Below are 16,972 nucleotides of genomic sequence, written 5' to 3'. Positions count from 1 at the left end.
AGCTCTCTGTAGGTCATTCACTAGGTCCCCCCGTGTGGTTCTGGGATTTTTGCTCTCCGTTCCTATCATTTTGACGCCACGGGGTGAGATCTTGCATGGAGCCCTAGATCAAGAGAGATTATTGGTGGTCTTGTATGTACTCCATTTTCTAACAATTGCTCCCACAGTTGGTTTCTTTACACCACACCAAGCGTTCTACCAATTGCAGATTCAGTCTTCCCAGCCTGGTGCAGGTCTACAATTTTGTCTCTGGTGTCCTTCGACAGCTCTTTGGTCTTGGCCAGTTTGGAGTGTGGCTGACTGAGGTTGTGGACAGGTGTCTTTTATACCGATAAGGAGTTAAAACAGGTGCCATTAATACAGGTAACGAGTGGAGCCTCGTTAGACCTAGTTAGAAGAAGTTAGACCTCTTTGACAGCCGCAAATCTTGCTTGTTTGTAGATGACCAAATACTTATTTTCCACTCTAATTTGGAAATAAATTATTTAAAAATCAAACAATGTGATTTTCTGTTTTTTTTTCCACATTCTGTCTCTCATGGTTGAGGTTTACCCATGTTGACAATTACAGGCCTCTCTAATCTTTTCAAGTAGGAGAACTTGCACAATTGGTGGTTGACTGAATACTTATTTGCCCCACTGCATATATGTCTTTGGCAATCAATTATTAAAACATCTATTTATTGCACTTAAATCACGAAACATTCAATCCTAGCAATCAATCATCAACAACTTAACTTTATTGTAAGCAATCACTGTTAAAAGCAAATGTTTAATAATGATCTAATAATTATCTTACCATGTAATATGCTATTGTTACTTTGTTTTAAATGAAAAACAGCAACTACAGTGGTCCCTCTACTTACGACGTCTCTACATACACAATTTTCAGGTTAAGACACGCTTCAACAGGAAAATATTGCCTCTTGTTACAAGAGAAATTTCAGGATACGAAATGCAAAGAGTTTACTGGATGTTACATAGTCATAGCTGCTCTGCCATTGGCTATTTCTTAGCATTTCTGGCATCCAATTGGCTAATAGGGACCTCTAGCGTGTGTGTTGTGTGTATCCCAGCATCCTCTTCATTCGCTGTTTATCTTCCGACAGCTTTACATGACTGTATTAACTTTTATTCTTATTTTTTTTACATTTTGCACAATTCTGATTTTGTGTTTACTGTGCAATAATCTAACTGTAACATGTATTTGTTACATGTTTTGATGCATTTTTATGCATTATAAAAGATTTATGTCTGAATATTGGGAGGCTTGGAACAGATTAGAGCAATTACATGGAAAATGTGTCTCTAGTTACAGAATTTTCAAGTTACGAAAATGCTTCCTGAACCAATTAATTCCGTAAGTAGAGGTAACATTGTATACAAAAATTAGGTTAGCTAACGCAGCTAAAGCTTCACAGGTAATTCTTCCAGTGTTTCAGTGCACGAAAGGACCACAGCAACATGGCGTAAATGACGTCACAAGAGTTAACTATTGGACGGTGAGAGCGTCCCGATGGTTTTACTCGCCATATGCGAGTATGCTAACGGTGGCTACAGTGGAGTCACCAGAAGGCCAAGCGTGTCTGCGAGGCGACGCTGTCAGAAAGTATCCATCTCCGGTCTCTCTCTCCACCACTTCCTGGGAATACGGATCCTGTCCGTCATCGTCACGCTAAAGCGCACGACCGACGTCCCTCATCTGGCCCGCCCCGGTGGCCTCCGGTTGACCCCTGACAGGGTAGCCTTCCCTTCGACTGTTTAAGGCCTCGATAATCCAATCACGCACCCGTTGCTGAGCCGGAGCAGGTGAGTTTTTTTCACGCCTCAGGAGCTCTCGGTCGGTCACATGCTCAAACAACAGACGCCATCACGGTGTCCGTTGGGTTATTAGCCACGTGTGTCCATCCCGGAGTAGTGACGGCAGTGATTGAATAAGTATTTCTACGCATCTTTCGTCATGTAAATTGTATTTGTTAGTGAAAACTTAAGGCAAACTCCAGACTTAAATCCAATCGAGACACTGAAGTATACACCTAAGCTAGTGATTCACACTGGTAGTTCTTGTCCTAAAAACTAAATCTGAATTCCACATTCTGGTCTTATTCAGGTGTTCCGTGCATTTGTGAGACCCTGCAGGTGTGACGGCGTGTTTTGTCACATGTTCGCACCTTGAGACGGCCAAGTGTGACAGGGCGTGCCACGGGAAGCCGGCGCCGCCTGACCTCCGGGTGCCCGCAGCGAAGGAGACGCTCGTGCATCATCTTACCGTCACCGAGGAGATGATGCGGTGAGACAGGATCCGTTTTGGGTGGCGTGCCGTGCGTTACGGTAGTAGCGCTAGCGTGGCTGAAACCAACGCCGGGAAATGGAAAAGAACAGACAGCTCGGAATGTACCGATCAAATTTCTAGAGTGTCTGAAGCTTCACCCAAAAGTGCCGCACTCCCAGGCCCAGCTGCTGCTCTAATGAACCAGCTTCTTTTCGAAATTTTCCCTGTAATTAGCACTCATCAATGGGCGGCCTATCTTCGCCTGACACCTCCGCTTGTTACTGTGGCCTTTGTCCGCGGCGTCTTCCATTTAGCCTACACGCGCACAATAGGGTCCCTACCTGTGAAAGGGGCCCCCCGTCCAGTTCCCTCATTCAGGTCATTGTCAAAGACCCCTCCTTCTTTGCGCTGAAAGACTCTTGTGTACGTTGCTATTTGTCTGTTTTGGTGTGTTTGGAAAACAGCGTGAAGGTGCCGCGTTTTAAACAGGAAACGGGACGCCCGTCTTTTTGTGTGCCGTGTGCGTCTTTGTCCTTTTGTGCGTTTTGTCTTTGTGGCAAGTCCCGGCCGGGCTTGTTTTGGTCAACTCTGCGGGTTAATTTTTCTCAAATGTTTTGGAATCAGCAGGTAAACGCGCTACTACTCCAGACTCTTGCAATGCTTCGTCTTGGCACTCCAGTCGAAGGTTCATTGTTATTTACTTCAGTTTTCATTTTTATATGGAGTAAACTTTTACCCTCTATAATTTAAAACATACAGAACGCGAGTCTTTTTGACACCTTGTTGTATCTCCTATTGGAGCTCACACTGTGCTTCGTCTTGGTACTGCAATCGAATATTCACTGTCATTCACTTTAGTTGTCATTTTAATCTGGGCTAAACTTTTACCCCCTATGATTTAAAACATATACAGAACGCGAGTCTTTTTGGCACCTTGTTATATCTCCTAATGTAGCTCACATGGTGCTTCGTCGTGGTACTGTAATCGGATATTGACCGTTATTTATTTCAGTTTTCATTTTTATCTGGACTAAACTTTTACTCCCTACATTTTGAAACATATACAGAACACGGGTTTTTTTGCCACCTCGTTATATCTCCTATTGAAGCCCACATGGTGCTTCGTCGAGGTACTGCAGTAGACTATGCACCGTTATTTACTTTAGTTTTCATTTTCATCTTGACTAGACTTTTACTTTCTACATTTCAAAACATATACAGAGCACGAGTCTTTTTGGCACCTCGTTGTATCTCCTACTGAAGCTCACACGGTGCTTCGTTGTGGTACTGAAATCGAATATTTACCATTATTTACTTCAGTTTTCATTTTTATCTTGACTAAACTTTTACTTTCTACATTTCGAAACATATACAGAGCACGAGTCTTCTTGACACCTCGTTATATCTCCTTTTGGAGTTCACACAGTAGTACATCTTGATACTTCAGTAGACTATTCACCGTCATTCACTTCAGTTTTCATTTTTATCTAGACTAAACTTTTACTCTCTACATTTCAACACATATACATAGCACAAGTCTCTTTGTCACCTCCCTATATCTCCCATTGCAGCTAAGAGAAATGCACTGGCGAAGCATTCAAACGGAACTTGTCAAAGAAACCAAAGGCATTATATACCGCTATCCTCCATTAAAGCGGATCCGAGTGGGCGCCATGAAAAAAACAACATTTGTCTCTTTGAGGTGTGAGCCAGTTAAAGCTCAGGACGGCCACCGAGACACATTTAAGCTCTCGCCCGAGGTAAGATTGACACGCTTCATCCTGGAAGTATTTGGAGACACCGCCTTTTGTTTTCGCACCTCCACCCAGATGTGTGCTGGGGCGCGCATAAATATCCGCTATTGTATAAAAGCATTCCTCTCACCTTTGACTCAGGCGCCATTTTGGCATCTTCACACCGTTTCCCATTACATATTAACTCTATTTAGCGCTATCTACTCTATGCCTCGCCACTTTGGAGCATGTATTTTTCATTGTTTTCCGCCACCGAGGCGTCAACTTTGGGAATAAAGTCGTGAGTAATGGCTCTACTGTGCGTGCGTGGTTGACTCACAGATGCGAGAATTGATGCGCGGAGGCTGACATCACCTGGAAGGATGAAACACCAGGCCGGAATTTAGTCCAAATTGTGAAAGCTCATTTAAAATGTTGGTACACTGCTGTCCAAAAGTATTGTCAACCCTGCAATTTTGTCAGATAACGCTCAAGTTCTCCCAGAAAATGATTGCAATTACAAATGCTTTGGTCGTAATACCTTCATTTATTTTGCTTGCAATGGAAAAACACAAAAGAGAATGGGGAAAAAAATCATTATCATTTTACACAGAACTCCAAAAATGGGCCGGATAAAAGTATTGGCACCCTCAGCCTAATACTTGGTAGCACAACCTTTAGACAAAATAACTGCGAACAACCGCTTCCGGTATCCATCAATGAGTTTCTTAAAATGTTCTGCTGGAATTTTAGACCATTCTTCTTTGGCCATATAGCTCCAGGTCGCTGAAATTTGAAGGGTGCCATTTTCAGATCTCTCCACAGGTGTGGGATTCAGGTCTGGACTCATTCCTGGCCACTTTAGGAGTCTCCAGTGCTTTCTTTCACTTTTTCTAGTGCTTATTAAAGTGTGTTTTGGGTCATTGTACTGCTGAATGACCTATGACCTCTGAGGGAGACCCAGCTTTCTCACACTGGGCCCTACATTATGCTGCAAAATTTGTTGGTAGTCTCCAAACTTCATAATGCCATGCACATGGTCAAGTAGTCCAGTGCCAGAAGCAGCAAAGCAACCCCAAAACATCAGGGAACCTCTGCCATGTTTGACTGTGGGCAGGGCCGGCCCAGCCTATATGCAGACTATGCAGCTGCTTAAGGCCCCTGACCACTAGGGGGCCCCCAATCTGGCAATTGTTTAATTTATATTCTATTTTGTTTACTGCAGTTTGCTTTATTTGACTTTTGTGAGTTTTGATACTTGATTACAAGCTTAAAAAAAAATAAAGTTCTTCCTTCTTTCTTTCCTCTTTTAGAAAAAGGTTTAGCGCTATCTACTGTAAGTACTGACAATCATTTGGGGTGAGAAGTTTGAAGTATGCAGTGGAATAAAATCTGATTAATATACAAAATATGGACGGATGGGTTGGATTGCATGTATGGGTTTCACAGTACACTGTGACAAAATGGTGGACCAAAAATATGGGGGCCTTTGCATTTTTTTGTTTAGGGCCCCCAAATGACTGTGGGGACCGTGCTGTTTTCTTTGAAGGCCTCGCTTTTATACCCTGGAAACTCTATGTTGATGTCTTTTCCCAAAAGCTCTACTTTTGTTTCATCTGACCAGAGAACATTCCTCCAAAACGTTTTTTGGCTTTCTCAGGTAAGTTTTGGCAAACTCCAGTCTGTTTTTTTTTTTTTATGTCTCTGGGTCAGAAGTGGGGTCTTCTTGGGTCATTGTCCTGCTGGAAGACCTATGACCTCTGAGGGAGACCCAGCTTTCTCACACTGGGCCCTACATAATGCTGCAAAATTTGTTGGTAGTCTCCAAACTTCATAATGCCATACACACGGTCAAGTAGTCCAGTGCCAGAAGCAGCAAAGCAACCCCAAAACATAAGGGAACCTCTGCCATGTTTGACTGTGGGGACTGTGCTGTTTTCTTTGAAGGCCTCACTTTTATACCCTGGAAATTCTATGTTGATGTCTTTTCCCAAAAGCTCTACTTTTGTCTCATCTGACCAGAGAACATTCCTCCAAAACGTTTTTGGCTTTCTCAGGTAAGTTTTGGCAAACTCCAGTCTGTTTTTTTTTTTTAATGTCTCTGGGTCAGAAGTGAGGTCTTCCTTGGTATCCTACCATATAGTCCCTTTTCATTCAGACATCGATTGATAGTGCTGGTTGACGCCCTCAGACTGCAGGACAGCTAGAACTTGTTTGGATGTTAGATGAGGTTCTTTATCCACCATCCGCACAATCTTTCGTTGAAATATCTCGTCAATTTTTCTTTTCCATCCACATCTAGGGAGGTTAGCCACAGTGCCATGGGCTTTACATTTATTGATGACACTGCGCACGGTAGACACAGGATCATTCAGGTCTTTGGAGATGGAGTTGTAGACTTTAGATTGCCCATGCTTCCTCACAATTTTTGTTCTCAAGTCCTCAGACAGTTCTTTTGTCTTCTTTCTTATCTACATGCTTAATGTGGTACACACAAGGAGGGACCGTGGCAGAGGTTGATTCAACTTTAATCCATTTTAACTGGCTGCAAGTGTGATTTAATTATTGCCACCACCTGTTATGTGCCATAGGTAAGTAACAGGTTCTGTTAATTATACAAATTAGAGAAGCATCAGATGATTTTTCAAAGGTTGCCAATACTTTTGGCCAGCCCATTTTTGGAGCTTTGTGTAAAATGACAAAGATTTAATTTTTTTCCCATTCTCTTTTGTGTTTTTCATTGCAAGCAAACTTAATGAAGGTATTACTACCAAATCATTTGTAATTGCAATAATTTCCTGGGATTATCTGACAGAATCGCAGGTGTACCAATACTTTGGTAAGCAGTGTATATAAGGCATTGCAGTCATGAAAATGGACCATTTATTATATTTTCCTGATTTTTTTTCTTTAAATGTTTCATTTGATTTAAAAAATAAAAAAACATGAAATATGATCATTTGATATCAGGGCCAGTTCTTCTAATTACTGTATATTTTAGTTGTGCTCGAATTATACAGTGATCCAAATGACATTGATAGATAAGAAATTGTTGAAAATCACATACAATAAAAATGAAATTGTAATACAGTTGATGTATGAAACATCTTGATATGCATAAAAACATGTTTAAGTGCCATTGGATTGGACGTTTATTGCTGTCAATGGCAGCCAATGAGTTAATTTATTTAAAAAAAAAAAAAAAAAAAAACATTAAAGCCAATATAAAAGTCGGAAAGATGTTGGTCTGTGTCCTGGATTTCAACGATGTCGTTTTTATTATGCCAAAATAACTGTATGGTCGATGTAGAAACAGCAATTTTTTTAATAAATTAAATAAATGAACTCTGGTTCTACCGCCGTTGTCCTCCAACGACAGGCGGCGCTCGAGGCAAAGAAAAGCCACGACAGGCCCTCCTTCAAGGTTTTCCTCTGCCTTCGCCCGAAGAGAACCTTTGACCGGAACTGCGGTGCCTGTTAGCGTTGCTAACATAGCAGCTAACGGGCTATTCGTTTCCATTTTGTTTTTATACGTGTCGATTTTTATGAGAGAGATGTGGTTTATAAATTTGCTGAGCTGGCTGTCGCTGTTAATACAGGTGTCCTTCGTCACTCTAGCCATAGGTACGTGCTCATCTTGATAAGCCATTGCTAATGTTAGCCGTGTTAGCTAACTTGTAGTGCAAATTAATGTATAAAACGCCACATTTTAGGAATTGAGTGGTTGATTTTGCTGGGTTTTTATAAAACATAAACGTCCCAGAAAGTGTATAAAGGGCTCGATACAACTAATAAATGTTAATTTTGTAGAATGATGGGCTGTTTATATTGTTAATGTGGCAAAATGCTAAGAAGCTGTGTGGTCAATTTGGGGCGTTTTATTTGGAAATGTGAATTTCTTTTTAACATACTGACTATATAATTGAAGCGTTTTATATTTTAGTTGTTTTGTAGTACAAATTCTTCATGCATTCCTTATAGTCTAGATTACCTAAATGGTTAAAATCTCAAACAACAATATACATTTTTTTAAAATCTTATTTGAAGTTTTACTTTGTCATTTGTTTACTGATGTTTCCCCTCGTGCTTTATCAGCCCGGCGGGCTGCCATCATGTATTACAATGCTCACCGAAGTCACCTAAGCAAACAAATGCGTTTACATCATCTTTCAGAAGTTGTTTTGAAAAGTCTTAGATCCGCAAGTGATGCAATAAATTAGGGCTGCAGCTATCGATTATATTAGTAGTCGATTAATCGATGAACTAATTAGTTCGATTAATCGAGTAATCGGATCAGGAACGTTGAAAATTTAAATACCTGAACTGAGCCTCAAACGGTATAAAAAATAAATACATGAGGATCTCAGTATAACAAAAGAACAATTGGCTAACTTACATAGCAAAAGACCGCAAGCTTAAATGTACTGCTGCAACGATAAATCGATTAACTTGAATAATTGGATGACTAAAAAAGATTTGAATTAAATTTTGCTGTTTGGAGTATTCGTTTAATTAAAGTGGCATTGTAATGGTTTGTTTATAAAGTGTTTGCATTTAGTTTTATTGATTTGGGTGGATACACTGCCTTCTAGTGGCAACAGTGAATAACTCATTTCACATGGCTGAATCCTGCTGCTCCCTGTTAAGACCAACATAAGGTCAATTTTTGTTTGAGCTAATGTTTTTTTAATGGAATCGTAATGTAGTTTATAGGTATCTTTAGCCGTTTTTTTTTTTTTTTTGGGAAAATGTGTTTGAACCATTTGTTAACAGCATTGTAAAAAAAAAAAAAAAAAAAAAAGCTAGCATTTTATAGCATCAAAGCTAATGGACTTTTGCTATGTAAGATTGCCAATTGTTCTTTTGTTGTACTTCCGGAGATCCTTATTTATTTTTTATACCGTTCGAGGCTCAGCTCAGATATTTTAAATTTTTATGTTCATTATTCGATTACTCGATTATTCGAACTAGTTCATCGATTATTCGACTACTAAAATAGTCGATAACTGCAGCCCTACTTAAATGCTACAATATGCAAACTTTTTTATTTTTAAACACATATCTTCCAACAAAAAACGGCTAAATATGCCAATAACCTAGATTCCGAATGCATTAAAAAAATAATAAAAACTTTGCTTATGTTGGTCTTAACAGGGAGCAGCTGGATTCAGCCATGTGAAATCAGTTACATCACATTCACTGTCGCTACTAGAGGGCAGTGTATCCACCCAAATAAAAAAAAAAAACAAACAAATGCTAACACTTTCAAAACAAACCATTACAACGCCACTTTAATTAAACGAATACTCGAAGCAGCAAAATTGAATTCGAATCTTTTTTTCTAATCGAATTACTCGAGTTAATAGATTCATCATTGCAGCACTACAATAAATGAAAAAAAAACTGAGAAAACAGCAAACCGTTTGTAACTTCAACTACTCATTTTCCCCCCGCCTTCATGTCATTGCAGCTGCCGGTCTGTACTACTTGGCAGAACTAATAGAAGAGTACACGGTGGCCACCAGTCGAATCATAAAATACATGATCCTGGTAAGTTAGCGGTCAAAACCTGCGTTTGAACGCACGCTAGCGCCTCATTTCTTTGTTCGCACAGTTCTCAACGGGCGTGCTAGCAGGTTTGTACATTATTGAAGACTTCCCGGCGTTGATGGTGGCGGTGGGGCTCTTCACCAACCTGGTTTACTTTGGTCTGCTGCGGACGTTCCCGTACATCCTACTGAGCTCGCCCAACTTCATCCTTTCCTGCGGTCCGTGCTAGCCAAGCCAGAAGATGACTGATTCATAGTGTCTAAAACTGATGTCTTTACATTGCAGTGTTGGTGGTGGTAAACCACTACATGGCCTTCCAGTTCTTTGCAAAAGAATATTATTCCTTCTCAGAGGTAACGTGCACTGGAGTTTTTAAGAGTGTTGAGCTGCAGTTGGTGGTACTATCGGTCACTTGCCCTGTAAAATTGGAATAAACAATTTAATATAGGTATTTCTGTTGTTTCAGGTGCTAGCTTATTTCACCATCTGCCTCTGGGTGATTCCTTTGGCCTTTTTCGTGTCGCTGTCGGCGGGCGAAAACGTGCTTCCATCCACTATGCAGCAAGGCGGTGAGTGACTATGCGGGATTTACGTAGCTGAAATAGCGTACCGTACCGTAATACGTCACCTTTGCTCATTAATATTCATGACGTTAGCAACTGTTGCTAGAGGGGTCAAACTCGTGTTTGTCCCTCATGCGAGATGCATGTAAATGGTGTACGAACGAGATGTTAACTGAGCTAAACCGACCAATTCTGTCCGAAAATGATGTCCCTGGTGCCAAATTCGCTGGTAAAGATGTGGAAGAACTTAAAAATGTTCATTTAAAGAGTGTCGAGGGCTGAAAAAGACGGGGGGAAAAAGCCGACCTGATCCAGAGTTAGCTTTTTAATTGAAATCTTTTCTTGTGTGGGTTGCCTTACGTCATTAACAATGACATTCTCCTGTTTAAACAAGCTATCCTTTACCACAATATGCCCTGTCTTTCTTATATACAGTGGGGTAAATAAGTATTTAGTCAACCACTAATTGTGCAAGTTCTCCCACTTGAAAATTTTTATAGAGGCCTGTAATTGTCAATATGGGTAAACCTCAACCATGAGAGACAGAATGTGGGGAAAAAAACAGAAAGTAACATTGTGTGATTTTTAAAGAATTTATTTGCAAATCATGGTGGAAAATAATTATTTGGTCAATACCAAAAGTTCATCTCAGTACTTTGTTGTGTACCCTTTGTTGGCAATAAAGGAGGCCAAACCTTTTCTATAACTCTTCACAAGCTTTTCACACACTGTTGCTGGTATTTTGGCCCATTCCTCCATGCAGATCTCCTCTAGAACAGTGATGTTTTGGGGCTGTCGTTGGGCAACATGGACTTTCAACTCCCTCCACAGATTTTTTATGGGGTTGAAAACTGGAGACTGGCTAGGCTACTCCAGGACCTTGAAATGCTTCTTACGAAGCCACTCCTTTGTTGCCCTGGCTGTGTGTTTGGGATCATTGTCATGCTAAAAGACCCAGCCACGTCTCATCTTCAATGCCCTTGCTGATGGAAGGAGATTTTCTCTCAAAATCTCTCGATACATGGCCCCATTCATTCTTTCCTTGACACAGATCAGTCGTCCTGGTCCCTTTGCAGAAAAACAGCCCCAAAGCATGATGTTTCCACCCCCATGCTTCACAGTGGGTATGGTGTTCTTCGGATACAATTCAGTATTGTTTCTCCTCCAAACACGAGAACCTGCGTTTCTACCAAAAAGTTCTATTTTGGTTTCATGTTACGATAATACATTCTCCCAGTCCTCTTCTGGATCATTCAAATGCTCTCTAGCGAACCGCAGACGGGCCTGGACGTGTACTTTCTTCAGCAGGGGGACACATCTGGCAGTGCAGGATTTGAGTCCCTGGCGGTGCATTGTGTTACAGATAGTAGCCTTTGTTACTGTGGTCCCAGCTCTCTGAAGGTCATTCACTCGGTTCCCCCCGTGTGGTTCTGGGATTTTTGCTCAGCGTTCTTATTATCATTTTGACGCCACAGGGTGAGATCTTGCATGGAGCCCCAGATCGAGGGAGATTATCAGTGGTCTTGTATGTCTTCCATTTTCTAATAATTGCTCCCACAGTTGATTTCTTTACACCAAGCGTTCTACCAATTGCAGATTCAGTCTTCCCAGCCTGGTGCAGGTCTACAATTTTGTGTCTGGTGTCCTTGGACAGCTCTTTGGTCTTGGCCATAGTGGAGTTTGACTGACTGAGGTTGTGGACAGGTGTCTTTTATACCGATAATGAGTTAAAACAGGTGCCATTAATACAGGTAACGAGTGGAGCCTCGTTAGACCTCGTTAGAAGAAGTTAGACCTCTTTGACAGCCAGAAATTTTGCTTGTTTGTAGGTGACCAAATACTTTTTTCCACTCTAATTTGGAAATAAATTCTTTAAAAATCTAACAATGTGATTTTCAGTTTTTTTCCCCCCAAATTCTGTCTCTCATGGTTGAGGTTTACCCATGTTGACAATTACAGGCTTCTCTAATCTTTTCAATTAGGGGAACTTGCACAATTGGTGGTTGACTAAATACGTATTTGCCCCACTGTACTTGTACTCCTCCACTTGGGGCAAGATCCCATCCCCAACCTGGAGAGGGCACGCCACCCTTTTCTGACTGAGGACCACGGTCTCTGATTTGGAGGTGCTGATCTTCATGTTGTGTCATGTCAATGAGTTAATTTGTCTCTTGCTGTTTCTGTTTGTTTTTAGATGACGTGGTGTCTAATTACTTCACCAAAGGCAAGCGAGGGAAACGCTCGGGGATCCTCTTGGTGTTCTCCTTCCTCAAGGAGGCTGTGCTGCCCAGCAGGCAGAAAATGTACTGAGGTTGTGGACTCAGGTGGGTCGGGTGGGGAGGTCTGTCATGGTTGGCATCCAAAGGCAAAGAGAACGGACTTCCTGCCGGGCCAGTCGAGGATCTTAACGGATCGTTGTGTAATCCAACTGGACTGTCTCGTTAAAGTGTTAGAAAGCATGTTTGATACTTACACGACAGAGTCAGAATCCTCACTGTCGGTTGCCCGGTTTGGACATGTAACTGTTCCGCAGTAAGGTCAGAAGACGAACTTCCCAAACCTCGGGATGACTTGGGAGTAGTTCAGCAATTTAGGAAGGAGGAGACACGCAGCAGCTCAGAAGATGAAATGGAAGCCACCTGTCATTGTATGTACTGGACTGTTTTTGACCGGCACATTTTTCTACCTTGTTTTGATTCTGAAGACGACAACGAGAAACTTTTTGTAAGAGAAGCTGCTCAGTTGCTTTACTGAATTCATGTACAAATGGCGCAGTTTGATTTAGTCGCCAATTAATGGAAGCGGTAAGAGTAAAAATCATTCTTGAGGATGGCCTTGAGTTTGTGTTCTTTCACCGTTGACTGAACTGAAGGGTGACCATCGGGACCTGAGGCTTTTCCTGGTAGCATGTGACAACATTTGAAAATATTATTGAATGCTGTTTACTCACAAGAAGTGAAGGTAATAAGGAGAGTGAACAATAGAAAGTTGAATCTTAAAGTCATGTAGAGATAAATCCAGTATCCAGTCAGATTTGGACTTTGGAAGGATTAGTATTTGGGTGATTTTGTTACTCTTTGCTGCTCTCTGCTGGCGAGTTTGGTGAAGTCTCGAGCCAGGGGTTAAGAAATGAGCTCAAGATAAGGAAGCAAATATGTTTCTATATTTTATAAGCAACCATGACCAGGGCCACGTGCCCTCGGGGCGGCCCCTGGACTAGAATTGTGTGCTGTAAGTGCGCTGATTCCCTACATCCTCTCTCTTGTTCCTCATCCCCACGCCTGTGCGCTAATGTACCGTGGCACGTTTAGCAGCCCAGAGTCACATCGAGCTCTGGACGCTGACCGCGCGGCGACCTCCCTCGGCATTGCCACCCGGGCCTTCTCAGAGCCAGCTTGTACACTCGCGATGAAAGAGAGACTGTTTCATCAAGGTGTCGAGCCGGCTGTGAACGCCAACACTCCTAAATTGTTAGGGGTATTGGGTGAAATTTCATGTGTTAGCTAAAAGGCAGTGACACATTTTCAGGTGAACTTTATTTGACCTCAGGTTTTACTGTATTTAACTCATTAAGCACAATTGATCATGAAGGCAACGCTTGTGTTCCTGCTCATTTGATTTCATCAATTGCGCTCAAACATGATCATTTCCCGCTAGCCCTCCCAGTTCAGGGGCAGATTACATTAGCTTGGCAACACAGACTGGTATCTGATTGGATAGAAAATAAGTCGGACAGAAGCAGCGAGGAAATTTGACCGGGAAAGATGGAAAACAATTTCCCAGAAGCAAAATTTGAATTTTAGGGGAGTGGTTCTGCTAGCCGCCCGGCCTCCCAATGTTGCAAGGGCCGTGACGGAGCTACGCGGCGGAGCTATTTCTGCCCATGTTAATTTGCTCCGTGTTCGCCAAGCGGTTCACAGCTCGGTCAGCCCTCCCTGATACTACACTGCCGCTCGCATCAGTAAAGGTTCTCCCGTCACATCGCATTTAGGTCGAGATGCCGCTGAACTGTGAATGCACCGCGCGCGGGGACCCGCCTGCTGCCCCGCGGCCTCCGGGTCCTGGAGTCCTTCGATTTTTAGAAGGAATCCCATTTTTCAGCCTTATTTCCAACCTCATCTTTGGGACTGCGTTTCCCCGAAACGACCATCGTTCAGATCCATCTTAACCTATTCTGTGCCGACTAGCGTGCTAGCCCCACTTCCATGAATAATTCATCCTATTATTCACGCCCCCCCTAATTGTAGCATCACAACAATACCTCCAATGACAAATTTGATATCTGAACAAACAAGCAGCTAATCACGGATTGATAAAACACTGCTCAATATCGTGACCTTCTCCGAAGTGCGAGGAGGTGAATTCGTCACCCTTAATTGAATCCCGTTGAAGTGTGCGCACGTAAACCATCCTCAGGAGGAACGCGCATAGAAACGGAGGTGAAGTCGCTCAACAACATAATGGGGTCACATCCGTGAGACCATCTCCGGGATCTTCTGCGAAGTTGTCGCTATAAAAGGAGGAGATGCTGCTCTTTGGCACTGCATTTAAAATTGATGGAACATCTACACTTACCTGTTCGTGCTAAAGGCTTCGTGAAAGTCAGTCTTAAGGGGAGCTTGTTTGTGCTTGGTCACAACAGGAATTGGAAAGTCGTGGAGTTTCGATCTTTTCAGCGTCAAGTATTGATTCAGAATTTCAGATCGATGTATAGTTACACCTCTACCATTGTCACCATGACAACAGGGGCAGATGAACCCCTGACCCCTGCACCGGCAGTAACAGATCCAGATTAGCGAGTGCTGTGCAACTACGTTGTCGCTAACGCAGTTCGGCACGCCATATGCCGCCGCCTGCATTTTTTATGATGTCACGCTCGCAAACTGCGCACGTTCAGTCAAGGGCCATTATCACGAAGGTGCCACGACCCTCACTTTAGGGATCGACCGGGGCGCTGGGATCATTGGCAACCGAATATTTGAGCCGCCGGGCGATGAATGAGTTATGTTTCCGCAAAACACGATGATCCACGCTGACTCGGTGACCTCATCGGTCGGTCGGAGCCTCCGCCCACGCTCGCTCGCTCTTCAACCCCCGCAGGCATCTGCCACCATGAGCTGATCGGAGGACGTTCGAGCAGGACATCCAATGCTCATCGTGCAGCCTGACCTCCAGCTGAACTCCGCCCCCTCCAATCCCTAGCGAGAACAAGAAGCTCAAAGTTGCCTCCACGGCTTGTCAGGAGACTCCAACGCACGCTTTCTGGTTGCGCCACCGTCAGGTCAATAGGGGTGCTTTCAGTTCAATCAACACAATCTGGGAGATTGCAAAGCAGTTCTTCACACTTGACTTCAAACGGGCGCGGGTTCCGGATGAGAGCTCGCGGCTCAGGCGAATACTGTTTTATTCATGTCAGCATCTTGCTCTCATTGTCCCTGCGGATAGCTCGTTGAATAAATAACATCTATAGATATGTCTTTATCATTTATTTTGCAGCCAAGTAAAGGATCAAAGCGAGGGACGGCCTTAGTCATTCAAGTGGTCTTGTACTCAAGACTAAACCATCTGAGATCTGAACATGCCAAGACCAAGAGTTTAGGGAGTGGAGACCCTTAAAATTTGGTTTCCGGACTGATTCCTAGACCAAAAACCAATCTTGGACGCACTTAAATCCATTTGCAGATCAATTTTCATTCCTACTTTTTTATTTCAGTTCGAACTGAACACAACACACTACCTATGAACAAATGTTCATTCAATGTCACTCTCCCACTTCAAAAAGATTGGATGTCTACTCAGGATAAACTCACGAGTTGATTAAGTACAACAGCCACATGATTTCATTTGGGAACAAAAATCAGTATCCTCACTGCTAACAGCTTCTCCGTCAACCAATCAGCTCAGTCCTGGCTAGACACTCCACCAATAAGGTGCCGGCAGTCCTCGGGGCGGGCGGGGGTGTCTCATTAGCTAGATTCCAGGACCTGGCTCCGGCCCACTGGACTCACTCAAGCGGAAAGGATGACGTCCAGAGGGGGATTCGTCATCTGCAGCATCATCCCCTCTCTCCAATTTCTCTGCCTTTTCAGGAACTGCCAAGGAGCTGAAACGCTCAAGACTATTTGGAAAAGCTAGCCGATTATCTGGCTTTACATTATATAACGTATCACAAAAGTGAGTACACCCCTCGCATTTCTGCAGATATTTAAGTATATCTTTTTATGGGACAACACTGACAAAATGACACTTTGACACAATAAGTAGTCTGTATGCAGCTTATTTAATAGAGTTAATTTATTTTCCCCTAAAAATAACTCAAAATATAGCCATTAATATCCAAACCCCTGGCAACAAAAGTGAGTACACCCCTTAGAAACAACATCCCTAAATGTCTAAATTGAGTACTGCTCGTCATTTTCCCTCCAAAATGTCATGTGACTCGTTAGTATTACTAGGTCCAGGTGCGCAAAGGGAGCAGGTGTGTTCAAATTTGTAGTGCAGCTCTCACACTCTCTTATCAGGCATGAAAATCTCTCACCTTTAGGCGAAATTCGCCGTTTTGAAGTCAAAAAGGGTGACCTACGTGAATCATGTAGATCCGGGGAGAAACTTTTTAAGGGGAGGGGCGAGAGTAGGCATGTGCCGGTTTCCGGTGTCAGGGTTTACCATGGTATGAAAACGTCGCGGTTTCAAAACCACTAAAATGATCTGTCACACCGTAGTACGTTTCGCTATTATTTTTCATCTGTCAAAAATGCAGCCAAAAGTGGTGCGGCAGCGCTCACTCCTTTCCGTTTGTTGATTTGTGTGTCAGTGACGCTATTCCAGTGAATCCAAAACCAAAACACAAGGCGT

At 42.7% G+C, this 16,972-nt stretch overlaps 1 protein-coding gene across 1 annotated transcript; it reads left to right on the top strand.

The window, feature by feature from the left end:
• Positions 1-7,372: 7,372 nt before the first annotated feature.
• tex261 (testis expressed 261) lies at positions 7,373-16,178 on the top strand. The gene is made up of 6 exons (XM_057855529.1): positions 7,373-7,628; positions 9,475-9,554; positions 9,619-9,772; positions 9,840-9,907; positions 10,021-10,123; positions 12,312-16,178. Exons 1-6 carry the CDS (start codon positions 7,550-7,552, stop codon positions 12,425-12,427), a joined length of 600 nt encoding a protein of 199 aa, XP_057711512.1. The 5' UTR covers positions 7,373-7,549; the 3' UTR covers positions 12,428-16,178.
• Positions 16,179-16,972: the final 794 nt, after the last annotated feature.

Source organism: Corythoichthys intestinalis, chromosome 13, assembly GCF_030265065.1.
Source record: "Corythoichthys intestinalis isolate RoL2023-P3 chromosome 13, ASM3026506v1, whole genome shotgun sequence".
In the NCBI taxonomy this organism is placed as follows: domain Eukaryota; kingdom Metazoa; phylum Chordata; class Actinopteri; order Syngnathiformes; family Syngnathidae; genus Corythoichthys; species Corythoichthys intestinalis.
This window is presented reverse-complemented; position numbering and strand designations above follow the sequence as displayed.

Bases quoted from the DNA above. Each gene is read 5' to 3' on its own strand.
- tex261 (XM_057855529.1), top strand. From the start codon at position 7,550: ATGAGAGAGATGTGGTTTATAAATTTGCTGAGCTGGCTGTCGCTGTTA. The intron at 7,629-9,474 runs GTACGTGCTCAT...ATGTCATTGCAG, and splicing joins CTTCGTCACTCTAGCCATAG to CTGCCGGTCTGTACTACTTG. The intron at 9,555-9,618 runs GTAAGTTAGCGG...TTGTTCGCACAG, and splicing joins TCATAAAATACATGATCCTG to TTCTCAACGGGCGTGCTAGC.